The following is a 15,623-nucleotide window of genomic DNA, read 5'->3' as shown; positions in this document are numbered from 1 at the left end:
AACATCCTGGGACTGATAACTTCAGCCTCCTTGTTAGCTAAACAGTAGATATCTGTATGGCTTAGGGATGTGTGTGAATGTGCGTGTGTGTTTTAGGTAGACTCTTCCATTAAATAGCTGTAATTCTAGACCACAGCTTCACCTTTTGCAAAGAGCGAGAGGGACAGAGAGACAGAGAAAGAGAGACTGTTAGGTGGTTCAAACTTATAAGCTTTGGGGACCAGAAGTAAGGATGAGTTAAAAGAGAGTTGAAGGCTAAACACAAGATAAACTGCAACTATAATATGTTTGTGGGAACTGTCCCTGCCAGACTTGAAGCAATTTAGAGCATACAAAGTGGTGGTAGCTAGTTAGAAATCACTCAAATAATATGTCTGCAGATACAGGAATCTGTGGACATAAAAGTTAACAAAGCAAAACCTTTAATAAAAGTTAATAAAACAAAACCTTTTAAGAGATTACATTTTTTTCTATTAAATTTGAGGACAACAAATGAAGTCTGATAATAATGCATGCAAGATAGGCAAATTCCCTCTCTGATGCCTTCACTTCTCTTCTAAGAGAAACTCATTTTAATCACTCTCCATGCCATGAGTTTAGATTAGTGTGATCCCAGGTGATACACTTACTCAAACAATGACTTACTTTTGATATCTTTTCTGTTAAGGTTAGCAATTCCACTTCCATCACACCTGCATGTGAGTTGCTAGCTAGACATAATAACTCCTGACACTTTCAATTCAGGATTCATAATTTCATTGTTACGTTTCCCTTTGAAAAGAGCAATAGCTTTGGAATCATTTCTCCTACTTTCCACTTCTCCCACATTCTAATTTGGAAGCTCACAGCCTTTTTCCAGGTGTACAGGGACACTGCCTTCCTCAGGTCAGCCAAACTCCTAGCCGGCTCCAGGGTGATGAAGGAATCTCCATTACCTTCATCACAATGGCAAACCCAGTTCGAAGAAACACAAAGGAACTCTTCATCTTCTGTCCTACCTTTTCCTCAGCATCCTTCTCCCACCCAACCTTTAGAGTGGCCTGGGAGCATATGGGCTTTTGAACTTTAAGAAGAGAGTAAAAAGAGCCCACAAAGTTGAGGAGGGTGGCGTGGGTGACTTTTTTAAATACTGAGATAATCCCATGTAACTTTTCAGAAAAACAACAGGTAGGCAAAACTTCTTAGTCATGGACCCATTATATCTTTCATCCCTCACTGATAGTCACAGCCAAATTTGAGCTCTTTTTCAGTACATAATGGCTTTTCCATTTGTCAACACAATCTCTAGACAACACATATCTGAGTTATTCATAACATGGTAAAGTGCTCTGAAATAATTATTAAAAGTACACTATAAAACCAAACTCTACTTTTTTCCTTCCATCTAGTCCACATATGTGAAACTTTTGGTGGGGTAGGGAGAAAACAGTGACTTCCTTTTAGACAATATTAAGTTTGAAGGACCTGAGGAATAAAAAGGAGAAGATTTACAGAGGTCAGATGAAACTATTAAGAGAAGGGTTGGTGCTAAGATAGTGATGGAAGAAAGATCAGCATTTGAGTGGTAATGGAGGCTATAGGACTTGGTGATTGGGTCTGGGAAGAAGTATAAACACATAAGAGAAGAAAATCAAAGATAGCAAGCAGAACTCTGAGAGACACTAATATCTAGATAACAAGGGAAGGAAGAGGAAGAGATGGAGGAGAATGATAAAGAACTGCCTGGGAAAACACTAGGAAGAAAACCACAAATGAATCATGATAATAAACAAGGCTTTTTATGATCTGGCTCTAGACTGACTCACCAGTCTCATCTCCTGTGACCTCCCCCAAACACTCTGCTCCAGCCATTCAGGACTGCTGATCACTCCCTAAAATGCAATATGCTTTCTACTTCCATGCTTTTGCACCTGCTGTTTCCTTTGCCTGGAATTCCCTCCCTATCTTAGTCATGTTGCAACCTTTTACTCTTCCTTCAAACACCAGCTTCTCCTTGAGGCCTTTGCTGAATTCCCTAATCAAATAAAAGCCCCCACTGCATTGGATCACACCTCCATATCAAAATCATCACATTCTACCTGTTTAGTTTGTTTTCCCTATAACATATATGCCATATAACTATAGCGTAAGTTCCATGTGTACTGAGGGTTTTCACCTCTGTATTTGAGGTGTTTTCACCTCTGTATTTCCAGTCCCTACCAGGGCACCTGGCATGAAGAGGTGGTATCATATGCTCTGTTTAAGGATGAGGGTTCTGATGCCTAACACATGCGAGTATGAATCCCTCACTCTGCCATTTACTTGGCTGTGTGATCGTCAGCAAACTACTAAGCCTCAGTTTCTTTATCCTTAAATTGGGATAATTGTTGTATCTACTTCATAAAATGGATGGGAGGATGAAATGAGATAATACATGTAAAGAACCTGTCACAGAGCTTGGCACACACTCAGGCTCAATTAAGTGTGAACATCATTACTTCAGAGGAGTTGATGTAATTATTGAACATATGAATGGAGATCTACAGTCCTACTGGGAAGAGTTTCAGGAAGGAGAGAAAGATCAACAGAATCAAAACTGCTGAGAAGTCTAGAAGGATTAGGGCTGTCAGTTTGCTAAATTCTCAACCAAAGCATCCTTCTCTCCACAGCCGTTGGGTTTCCTTACCCTCACCATCAGGCTCACCCCTGCCCTAGACTCTGTAACAATGAAGATTGAAAAATTGGGAAAAAAAGAAAAGCATCTCCTGGACATAGTCAACTCCTAGGACAGGCAAAAGGAGTGTGATCGAGGTCAGGATAATTCTTCCTCTGAAATAGGAAGGAAGAAAGCAAGAATATGTGAAAATACGAGGTTTAGAGGTAGAGGTATGTTCCTGGCTTTCTTTTATAACTGAAGAAGGTGGCTATAAAAGAGGCATTCATGAATAAAACATTTTGTACTCTCAGATGAAAGAGTTAGTTCAGTGATAAACAATCCAAGCTTTTATCAAAAATAGAGAGGATTTTCTAAGTTGCCATACGAGGTCTTTTATCCAATTGGAAGTCTGATTTAGTCAACAGCTCTGTTACTGTTGTACATTTTAGCTTCTTATATCTATAAATTCATGTTTTTTTAAGTAAATATTTATTCATTGGTGTCTAAATAAATTGTATGAGAACTTCTAACAAAGCTATACAAATACTTGATAACTATCATGGGTAGGGAATAACACTAAATATATTGATTTACTGAATATTATTTTTAGCTCAGTGGTGCAAATGTACAAAACAAATATTTTCCTTTATAAACTGGCACTATGAAAGTGATTAGTCCATATAATTTACGTTAAATATAACCGTTACTCTTAAATTTATAAGCTTGCACAATTTAAGCAATATCACAAAATCATGCATCTAATACTTTTGCTTGTGTTCATGATTATCAGTCATTACATGGGGCAGCAAATTGGTTAAACCAGGTCAAATCCAGTTCCAGAAAAGGTTTATTTGACTTGCCTGATCCCAAAATAAACTAGGGTGAAATAACCTTATGATATTAAAGCAAAGACAGACATCAAAAGAGAAACACAGTATTCATAAAACCTGTGGGAAGATTTCTTTTAGTTTTATAAGCCTATCCTTTAGGACAGTCAGAAAAAAGGTCAGACAAACCCAATTTATATTAGATCATACACTGAAGAAAAATGATGTGATCCTTCTATATTTATTACCATAAGAGTTGAATAAAGGTTAATGGATTTGAAAAACTGCATTTCCAGGAGTCTGGTTTTTAATACCAAGTGGCTAGCAAGTTACCATCTATTATAAAGGAAAATTGTTCAGATAAATAACTTGTGTATAAAGATAAGTGTAGCAGATTCAAGGAGATTTGTTACTACCTCAGTCTATGTGAAATAAAGCATTTAACAGAACGAAACTGTTTTCAGACCTCCTCAGGTAAAACAAAAGAATGTTTGTTTAATTTCCATTAAAAGAAAAAAAAATAAATTCCAGGTGTAGCTCTTGACAAGAACTCAGATCTTGGCGTTTCCTCTAATTTCTTTCAGCTGTGAGATACCTTGCTCCATGAGCACGATCGCACCTCTGCTTTCTTGTTAGGCTTCCATTGTCTACACTTGAGTATATCACCACAGATTCTGCTTCTGGTCATGTGTGACACAGGAAGTACCAGCAGTCCGCCCAAGGGGTTCTGTTTTCAGCCTGAACTCTCATCAAGAAATGACCTAGTAAGCTGTAACTTAAAATACCCCTCCCATCACCCACAGCTCACCAAATGATGACCATGGCCAAATACACATTCTCAAGACGGAAGACACTGATTAGAGAGATATCATTAGAGAGGTATCATTAACAGGTTAATAGATATATAATGGTAGAAGATTTGCAGAGTAAAGTGACAGAGGCACAATAGCCCAGAAATCAGATGATAAAACTTAGTACTTTAAATAACATTTAAATTAATTTTTAATAAAATCAACTAATTTAACAATTTTCAAATTAAATCCCATTAGTATCAAATGAGATTAATATGCAGATAATGATAATGGCCTTAAAGAATTTATCAACTACAGCACAAACATCACTGGGAAAGATATGGGATTCAGAGTGTGAACAGGCTCTATCTGGAAGAAAGGAAATCCAGACAGGACTGAGAGATACTGAAGAGGCGCAGAACTTCGTATCAAAACCCCACTGAATAGTATTAATAACTGCAAGGATATGCTTAACTTATTGTATCTTTAAAGACATGTAATTTTTATTCTATATTGTGAGTTCCATTATTCCCTATGCATTCTTTTATTACCTTCATAAAGTCCTGAATTAAAGAACTTTTTGAAAGCATTGTTACAAACAAAATATCTAGTTTAATTCCCAGACATTCGTTAAGATTCTGGAGCTCAAATGAGACAAATCAGATAAGCAATAACTATTACAATGTTCTTTTTTATTTTTCTGTGTTCTACAAGGTACATTTACACAAAAGGATCTGAGTGAGAGCTATGATGTTAAATCTATTATTGTTCAGCCTTTGAAATAAATTATTCCTTCAACTAAAATCCTGACATGCAGCAACAGCTCCAAAATGGTTATTCAAGAGAAGGTAATCTGATAGGAAGACAGAGAGAATCTAAGGGAGCATGGCATGAAGTTATTTGTGCAGAGAGTAAACATATGGTTTTTCTTAGATTTTATGTTACAGAATTGATGAAAATAGCAATGTTTCCTAAAGTAACTTTTATTCACCTTTTAGTTAAGATTGTGAAAATATGGCTTATCCATGATTAGGTGATGATGAAGATGATCATTTTATTTGAAGGTAGCTTTTATCTGAGGATGAGAGGGAGGTGGACAGTAAAGCCAAATCCTAGCGGGAGTATGCATATTCTAAAGAATAAAGACCAAACTCTGGGGCTTCCCTGGTGGCGCGGTGGTTGAGAGTCCAGTCCGCCTGCCGTTGCGGGGAACACGGGTTCGTGCCCCGATCCGGGAAGATCCCACATGCCTCGGAGAGGCTGGGCCCGTGAGCCATGGCCGCTGAGCCTGTGCTCCGCAACGGGAGAGGCCACAGCAGTGAGAGGCCCGCGTACCGCAAAAAAAAATAATAAATAAATAAAGACCAAATTCTGGTAAATTGAAGACTTTCCATGATGTTATACCAATTACTTTTCCAGTTTTATCTTTCACTAATCTCTCCTTGTCTCCTACTCTGTAGCCAACTGGGATTGATTACTAACCATTCTGCCTACCCTGTAATATTTTTCCATCTCTATGTGTCTCTTCATGCTGTTTATTCTGGATCTGAAATGCTTTTTATCTAATCTCCACCTGTCAAAATGAAATCCATTCTTCAATATTCAACTCACATTTCAACTGTTTCACTAAACCTAATATGATTTCCTCCAATCAAAATAAACTTCTTTTATCTCCTCCCATGGTATTTTGTACTCTATTATTATACTTAGCATATTCTATCTGCATTACAGTAAGCCGCGTACACTGCTTGATTTCTTCTTCTATAGGATTGTAAGATTTTTGAGAGCAGGGATAGATCTAATATCCTTTTGAGGAAGAATTTTCCAAATGAACCATAACTTATTTTACATAATGATGGCTTTTCTTTTGAAAAATCTGAGGAAGTTAACTCTTAAAATGACCACTTAGGGGTATTCTACACCTGATTTGTTAAATTTGATTTCTCATTTTATGAGCTACTTTCTATATATCCAAGTATATACTATCTATATCCAAGTGAAAATATAAAGGAGAGTTACATTATTAGTAACCGTCCACCAAATGATAGTTAAAATTGAAAATGTGATTGATTGCTATCATGTTGTTTGAAATGCAATAAAGTTCTATTGGTTAAAAAGCAAACCGTTACTAATCAGGGCCTTGTTCAGACTGCCATTCATTTGCTAGGTAATCCCAAGCAAACTATACTCTTTGTGCATCCACTTAACTAATCTGAAATCTAAAATATGGATTATCTGCTTTCCAAGTTGTTACACATATTGGTCATTGTGAAATTAAGAATTATAATGAAGGATTCTGAAAAGTGAACAGAAATAATACTTGTTAATAACACTCTGGAACTTGAGTAATCTAAAGTGATCTAAGGAAAGAATGGATTTAAATGAAGAAAAGTTTTCAGCCAAAGTAGTATGATCCATAATGAGGCATCGCAAGATTATGATGGCTCTTTTCCTAATATGTTGACATTTGAGCATGTAACATTTAAAAAATGGAGAAAACAAAAAAGTATTAGCAAAATATAAAGTTGATTGACAATTATACACCTAAGACCAAAACTGATATAATTCAGTTTTGTTACTTGAGGGTTTCTACATTGTTGAATATAGTATTCAGAAGTGAGAGGGAGTAAAAAGTAGCCTTTGATACAACAATTTGACTTCTGGAAATTTATTTACCGATACATGTGTTCAAAGACCCATATATGCCCACACACATTCTTAAATACAAATGTACAAGATTTTCACTGAAGTAAAATACTAGAAACAACCTAAATGTCCATTCACAAAGAGTGAAATGAATTATGATACATTCATTTAATAAAATAATATGTAACAATAAAAGATCAAGTGTATGTACCAAACTGGACCAGAATAAATTTTTATGAAAGAAGCAAAGTATCAAGCAACGTGTAGAGTAGGCTCCCATTTGTGTAAACAAAAGGGGGGAGGAGTATGTAAACAGATAAATGTTTCTATAAACAGAATATTTCTAAGGGAATACATAAGAAATGATTGTTTCAGGGGTAAAGGATTGCAGAGTTTGGGTTTGGAGTAAGGTTTACTTTTCAAATATATCCATCTATAAAAATATTAATTTATTACCACACTTTTTTTCTTTGACCACACCACAGCTGGCAGTATCTTAGTTCCCCAACCAGGGACTGAACACATGCCACAGCAGTGAAAGCGCCAAGCCCCAACCACTGAACCACCAGGGAATTCCCTACCACATTCTTATGTGACTTCTTCAATTTTAAGAAAAGTATAATAAAACTATGTTTATAAACTGTTAGAATAAGTTCAATTAGTTAACCAAGATGCTTAGGTCACAAACAATTCAAATCAAAATTACATGTCTTTTCACAATAAAGTATACTTCTGTATTATTTTATTGTTTAGAAATACCTGCCCAAATATTATATCAAAGTTTAATAATGGGTTTATGAGATAGAATGATAATATTTGCATTTTATAGATTACAAAACTACGGTTTAGCAAGATGAAATTATTTACTCAGAATTACTCAAATAGCAACCAGGACAGCTGTACAAGCCTGATTTCTGACTTCTCAGAGGCTCTAGAGCCTTCTGTCTAACGGTGGTACTATGCAACGCCCTCCAAACTCCACAGGCAGAACCCAAGTCCAGGACTACTAAGCAATCGAAAATCAAACAATGTGAAAAAGTACAGTGTTTGCATAGAGTGATTTATGATATTTAAGTGGGAAAATATTTCCTGAGAAATACTTATTTAACCAGTTCTTGTCTCATCTGTGTTACCTCCTGATCCAATGACAAAAATAATGTGCCGAATATAGCAGCTTACTTTGTATTAACTTAGTTCTCACTCTGTGGTAGATCATATTTTCAAAGGTGGCCAAACAGCCTATCCCACATGCATTTCTTACAATGTAATGCTGATATTCATCCCTTGCATAGAGCAGTGGGGTCTATTCCCCTCCCCTGGAATCTGGTTGAACCTCTGTGATTACCTCAACCAAGAGAGTATGGCATTAAGTAACCCTATGTGATTTCCAAGGCTAGGTCATAAGATGTCCTTTACTTCTGCTGTGATGTCTGGGGACTCTTACTCTTAGACCCCAGTCACTATGTTGTGAGGAAGACAAGTATCCACCTGAAGAGGACTCATATATATGTGTTCCAGCCAATAGCCCCAGCATTGGCCAGTAGACATGCAAGTGAGCAAACCTGAGATGATCTGTCCCCAGCCGTAAAGTCACCTCCAGCCTTCCAGTTACCCCAGCTGACTCCCAACCTTCTCATCAAGCCCTACTCAAATTGCAGATTAATGAGCAAAGCATATGATTACTGGTGTTTGAAACTACTATGTTTGAGGTGGTTTGTTATGCAGCAATAGATAACCTAACCTAACCTAAAAGCTAGGTTTAGACTACTGCAATGCCATATGTGTCACTAGGAACAGATTATTAGCTCCTTAATATACCATATCTACCCATATAGTAACGCTTTAAAAAAAATGAAATGCTAATCTTCGCCAAAGCCTATAGTGAATGAAGCTTAAAGTCCCCATTTACTTCTCATCTCACTTCCATATTCAACATAGCTGAGTTAGAAACTGTTTTCTAAAAACCTCTGGAAACTCTCTGTATTCATCAAATAGGATACAGCTTGTCTTTTTTCCATTTGTTTTCTTGATATAGTTTTATTATATGCATTTTACTTTCACAAACTGCTTCCATTCCAGACATAAGGGTTTGCCTTGTACATTAATATGATGTTTAGATTAAAAACTATGTAAATAACATTTAAAAAACAAAGTCAAAAGCATGTTAATGTCATTAGATTTTCTAAAAATTACATGATACATACTTTTTTCTGAAATCTGAAAAACTCAAAATATCTAAATCCAGAGGAGAGAGTCTGCATATTAACTCATGCCAATATGTCAATTGATTTTTTTTTTTTACAAAGATGCAAAGGCAATTTATGCAAAAAAAAAAAAAAAAAAAGAACCTTGAACTACACATCACAAAAATCAACTCAAAGTGACTGAAAGACTTAAATGTCAAATGTTAAAATGATAGACTTTTTAAAAAATGGGAGAAAATCTTTGTGACTTTGGGTTAGGGAAAGAGTTCTTAGATACAACAGAAGGACAACCCATTAAAGAAAAAACTGATAATTGGACTTGAGCAAAATTAAAAACCTTTGCTCTGAGAAAGACACTAAAAAGAGAATAAAAAGAGCAGAGATAGACTAAGATAAAATATGTTCAAATCATATATCTAGGGCTTCCCTGGTGGCACAGTGGTTAAGAATCCCCCTGCCAATGCAGGGGACACGGGTGCGAGCTCTGGTCCGGATGATCCCACGTGCCATGGAGCAACTAAGCTGGTGCGCCACAACTACTGAGCCTGTGCTCTAGAGCCCACAAGCCACAACTACTGAAGCCTGTGCGCCTAGAGCCTGTGCTCCGCAACAAGAGAAGCCACCGCACCGCAACAAAGAGTACCCCCACTCGCCACAACTAGAGAAAGCCCACGCACAGCAATGAAGACCCAACGCAGCCAAAAATAAAATAAATTTATTTTTTTAATTATATATCTAACAAAGAACTTGTCTCCAGAATATATAAATAACTCTCTAAACTCAACAAAAAGAAAACAACCCAATTTAAAAGATGGCCAAAATATTTGGACACTTCAACAAAGAAAATGTTGAAGGTATACACCCAAGAGAAGTGAATACTTATGTTTACACAAAACCTGTATACAAATATTTAATAGCAACTTTATTCATAATTGCCCCAACCTGGAAACAACCCAAATGTCCTTCATCTGAATGGCTAAACAATGGTACACCCATACAATGAAATACTATTCCACAATAAAAAGGAACAAAATATTGACAAATGAAAGAAGTTAGATGGCTATTAAGGGCATTACACTGAGTGAAAAAAAGTCAGTTTCAAAAGGTTGTATTCTGGATGATTCCATTTATATGACATTCTGTGAAAGGCAAAAGTATAGCGACAGAAGACAGCTCAGTGGATGCCAGAGGTTGAAGGTGGGAGGATCTGTTTGACTACAGTGACATTAGCACAAAGGAATATTTCAGGGGAATTCCCCAGCAGTCCAATGGTTAGGACTCTGCACTTCCACCACAGGGGACACAGGTTCAATCCCTGGTTGGGAAACTAAGATCCTGCATGCTGCGCAGTGTGGCCAAAAAAAAAAAAAAAAGGAATATTTCAGGGAGCTAGAACTGTTCTACACCTAGATTGTGGTGATAGATACACAACTCTAAGGATCTGTCAAAACTCATTAAACTGTATAAGAAGTGAATTTTACTGTATATAAATTAAAAAACAAAATTAAAAATCTAAACCAATTATATCAATGCATCACTATATTCTTTTTCCTTTTATCCTCTTTTATCCCTTCACTGTCTAAAGGAACTTATCCTCTTTTTGTAACTCAAATACTTTGCATAACACGAAAATTCAAAATATAACTTATCTCGACAAGCATAAACAAAGCAAGGAATTAATATTGGAAGAAACTAAAAAACTTGACAATGAAAGCCTCTTATTTATTTATGCCTGTTCAAGAAGACTCTCCATTAATCCAGCTCATTCTTAGAACTATTTTTCTCAGGACCAATGTGGAAACAGCAGGAATAATTGAGGAGCTCTCAGGGGAAACAAAAGCTAAATGAGGGCCTCAGTCTGTCTTCTCAGCAACCATGAGACTGCAGAAATGCTCTCTTAGAGAATACAGAAGTGCAAATGGAATTCAAGTTATTTTCATTTGATGAATTAAAATAATGAAAATTTTTTCAACTCTGTTGTAAATCCTACAGTTAATCAAGGCAAACTAAAGGAAAATTCCTGAGAATGGTTACAGAGGGCTCAAAGTAGAAAGTGTGCTAAGATCTCCCCCAATGGTTACAAATTAGAAGGGGAAGACAATAAAATAACAGTGAGTGTGAAATGAGGCATCACGACCACGTTTTAAATCCCCGAGTTGCATAGTTGCAGCTTACTAGCTATGAACTTGAGGATGCAGCTTAGTTTCGCTAAACCCACATTACTCATCAGAAAATGGGTATAATAATATCTCCTTCATAGGACTGTTGGGAAAACTGTGCCTTGCTTAGCATCACACCTGGCCCCTTTGTAAATATTTTATCATTACCATATGAGAGGTTTCTGAGTTTCTACAACAAAGAAAGAAAGAACACTGGTTTGCTTCCATAAATGAAATAACACTAATACCCACAGATCATGGAGAAGGATAGATCATGAAACAAGAAAAAGACACTAAATTCTACTGGCACCAATTATAAAGGATGTGTTATAGCTCTCCAATTCTCAAAGCAATCAATGCTTTGGAAACTCCCATCATAGCTCATCAGAAAGATGATAAGGCCCAGAAAGATCCTAGCAAAGTATCTTAACTTCAAGATCTCAATAAATACTCATTTAATTAACTGATTTAAATTTTCTGGCAATGGCCATAGAAATCATATTGATTTCTCTTGATTTCTCATATTGAAATCTCTTGATACACATAATATATGTAGACAAACTATTTTAAAACTTAGGGGCAAAACTATCGTTTCTTAATCTCTTATGGTCAGAAAATGAATAAAGAATAAACATGTAATGAAATCCAGGAGATTTGTTTTTATAGTTTGGTAGCTAATTTTGACTTAAATGGTTTTAAAAAGTAGTGAAACTTCTGTACCATAGCTATCTTGTATAGAAAATAAAGAAAATATAACGCTTTTCTTAAAAGAGGAAAAAAATTAAATATCTAGTATCTTAGGAGCCTAAGAAGACAGAGCATATTAATAAATTTTTCTCTCCCTTAACATGACAGAATGAAGTTGAAGGTCATTTTCCCTTGATCATCTCATTTTTGGAAACCTAGATTTTAACTGCACTGTGCAAAGGCACTGGATTACTTCGGCTATATCGGCAATTTCGAAAAGCTTAAAAAAGAAAAAGAAAAAGAAAACTTTGTCCAAAAGATCAGGTTGTAAAAATAATATATACAGTTTCTGATATATCATTCTAATAACAGATTAAATAATTAAAACAGAACAGAACTATATCATATATCAAATGGATGCAAACATTAATTCAGTCATACAGTGACTTTTTAGGTATATGCAAACCAGGAATTATTTAGACTTATTATTAGAGGAATGATCAAAACAAAAAGTTGAGAAATATATTTTTAAATAATGTGGAAAAGCCCCTATAAGCAATTCAAATTTCAGATACTTTAATGCTTGTCTTCATTAAAAACACCTACACCTCCTAATGGATAACATTTTTATCTTCTTCATTTCTTTATCTTTAGGGCATGAAACATTACTCTGTGCTGAATAAGTGTTTGTTGAATAAATGAATCTTCACATAGAATATTTTCATTGAAATTAGCAGTTAAATATACTAATTTACAAGATATAAATATATATTCACTGAAAGCCTTTCTAAAATATTTTATTTCTAAATTTCTATTATATAATTAAAATGATGACCAATACATTTATCTGTTGCTAAAGCCCATGCCATGTCTTTAATTAAAATCTTTCAACCTTTGGACGTCTATGTTCTTTCAATTATACTTTTTCTGTCAACTATGGTTTAAAACGAGGAAAACAATTCAGACTTTAATTCAATTCTGATTCAATCCAGAATTGATTTGAAAAAGAATTACTAAAGAACAAGGAGAAACATGTCAGGGAAATAGTGACACGGTTAAAATACAGCGGGACTGGGACCTAAAATATTTCACCACTTTGCAGGAAAACACTGCTATCCTTTCTGTTTTTTTAAATTTCTAATTTGCTCAGAATCACTTGCAGGAAAGTGGTGACGCTGTAGTCAGAGGTTGTCAGGACTTCCGTTCCACCTGCCTAGATGAATCACGCAGACTGGAATGACCGATAATTCCAGCAACCTATTTCTACACCCTATGCAAATTAATGCACCAATCACTAAAAGAGTGCTTCTGTAAGGTCATATAAATGAAAAGCTGAGCAGAGGACACCAGTCAATTACTTGAATGTTGCAACATGATGTCATTTACACAGCTTCTAATTATGAGGTCCTCTAAGTAGAGTGTCTACTCTGCAAAATAGCAATGACCTTTCATACAAATTTTTTCTCCTGACCATTTTCACACATACTATTTCTTAGATCAGTAAAATTATTCTAAATATAGAATGAGGCTTCACAGAGATTCTTACGAGTACATATAACTATATACACAAACGTACATATATATTTAGCCAAATAGGTATAAAAATGATTTTTCACATAGGACATGATTTTTCTTACATTGCAAATAGAGGTGATTTCACCATCATTCTTAGATGCCTGTATCACAAATACAGATGTAATGATGCCTGCTACCACAATGCTTCAGGAAAAAAAAAATAACTCCAAGTGCAATTAAAAATGCATTGTCATAAAATTAGAGTCTTGGATTCTACAAGCATTTAAAACCCTAACAATTTCATTGAGACACAGAGGGCCATTAAAAAAAAGTACACATTGATTTTAGTCATTGCATTAAAAATGCACATAAACAAAGGTTATCCCTACAATAACATTATCAATACACATTAAAATTCAAATGTGGCAAAGACCTTGTGAAGTGTCAACCAAATTTCACTGTCATGTTTTCATAAATTCTAAAGCCTCTGGGTTCTTCAAAATTTCCACATTGCCCTGAAGAAAAACTATTCTGTTGGGTACTACCCTCCTGCTGCATTAACCAGTTGTACCATATTTCCAAACAGGAGTTCGAGTCTCCTTGGTAAAGAGGTTGCCTATCTGTAGTCAGTGGATCATATTCTCACACCCATACACTACACTGAACACGGCAAACTGACGCTTGCGTTGCTACCGCGATAACCTAAAGTGCTAATGCTGTAGTTCGTGGCAATGGTAGCACAAAAAGAAGAAGAAAGCTCCTTTAGATACCAAATCACAGATCACAACCAGATGGAGTACTCCCATGTTTTAATATTACCATACAAACAGAAAAGAGGGTTTATTCAGGCAGCCAAAGAAATGTGCATCACCCATCCCACACCCTCCCTCGCAGTGTTGGGGAAAACTGTCTCTGCAGACAGAGACAGTCGGGAGAGCAGGAACACATGTTTTCCAGTACTGTCGAATACAAGGCTGCAATTGTTGGGTGTAGCTCTATCTGAAAGTTGAGAACTAATAAGCAACCTCTAGACACGGTTCCTTCTCTCCTGTGGGTGGGAAGTGAATGCTTCCAGCAGTCCCTCTCAGCGTCCTCGGGGGTTTGGGGTCTGGGGTGGATTTCCCCCCTGAGGGCACCAAGGGCTCCTCCTTAATGGTGTAGCTCCGCAGTGGGTCATGTGACAGCTGGGCGTGTGTCTCCGTGCGCGGCGGGGGGATGAGTTTGGGGGTGAGTTTGCGGGGTGTGTATGAGCGTGTGTGTATGCATAAGTTACACATCTGGTTTTGGAAAACGTGTTTTTCTAGGAGTGTGTGTGTGTGCGCGCGCGCGCGCGTGTGTGTGTGTTTCTGTGTCCGTGTGTGAAGCGAGACTGGGAAAAGGGCATTCAGAGAATGGTCCTGGACCAGGCGATGCGGCCAAGTATGCCTGTGTCAGTCCCACTCCTCGTCAGCCTCTGCACTGGGGCGACGTCCCCGTCCTTGGGGAAGGCGAGAACAATGGGGTGCGGGCGCCCCTCCCCGCACTTTGTGCACCCACCTGACGAATCCGCGGCGGGTTCGGCGGCGTGGAGGCCCCGCCTTCCGGGGCCGGGGAGGTGGGAGAAGCCATCTTCCTGGTGCTCCGGTTTCTTCCTCCTGTCACGCCCGGGTCCCTCGGGTCTCCTGCGGCTCCTCCGCGCGGGGCCTGCGGCCCGCGGCCCCAGACGGGCCGGGAGGTTCCGCAGCCGCCGCGCTCGCGGCCCCGCCCGGCTCCGCCGCCGCAGAGCGCGAGGGGCGGCTGCCCGCTTGGCTCGCCCGGCCGCAGTCCTGGCCGGAGCCCCTCGCCCCTTCCTGCGCCCACCTACCTCCCGGCGGGGAGACTCCGGGCCATGGCGGGCCAGGGTCGGGGGCGACCTTGGCCTCGGGGTTGGGCCGGCGGCTGCTCCTTCCCGGCGCCGCGCGCCGCGCGTGTGAATGTGCGAGCGGCGGGGCTTATTCTAGCGGCGCCGGGGGGAAATGAGGCTGCTTCTCTCGCTGCCGCCGCTATCGCCGGGAGAGCGATGAGCTCATGGACAGCTCCCAGAAATATGTCTATATGCACCACTGACTGCCGGAGTTTGGGAGGTGGGTGGGGAGAAGGAGGCTCCTCGGCGGACGCTCCCGCATCACAGGCAGACGTTC

The 15,623-nt window shown here is 38.0% G+C and overlaps 1 protein-coding gene across 1 annotated transcript in view; it reads right to left on the bottom strand.

Annotated features, from left to right (window-relative positions):
- Positions 1 to 15,102, bottom strand: part of ANK2 (ankyrin 2) — a 689,964-nt gene extending 674,862 nt beyond the window's left edge. The window contains exon 1 of the mRNA XM_055086193.1: positions 15,001 to 15,102. Coding sequence (XP_054942168.1) covers positions 15,001 to 15,072 — 72 coding nt within the window. The 5' untranslated portion in view covers positions 15,073 to 15,102. The remainder of the gene's footprint in view (positions 1 to 15,000) is intronic.
- Between the last annotated feature and the right edge of the window lie 521 nt (positions 15,103 to 15,623).

The sequence above is a fragment of the Physeter macrocephalus genome, chromosome 7 (assembly GCF_002837175.3).
Source record: "Physeter macrocephalus isolate SW-GA chromosome 7, ASM283717v5, whole genome shotgun sequence".
Taxonomy (NCBI): Eukaryota; Metazoa; Chordata; class Mammalia; order Artiodactyla; family Physeteridae; genus Physeter; species Physeter macrocephalus.
The sequence above is the reverse complement of the archived record's forward strand: the minus strand, read 5'-3'. Positions and strand labels throughout refer to the sequence as shown.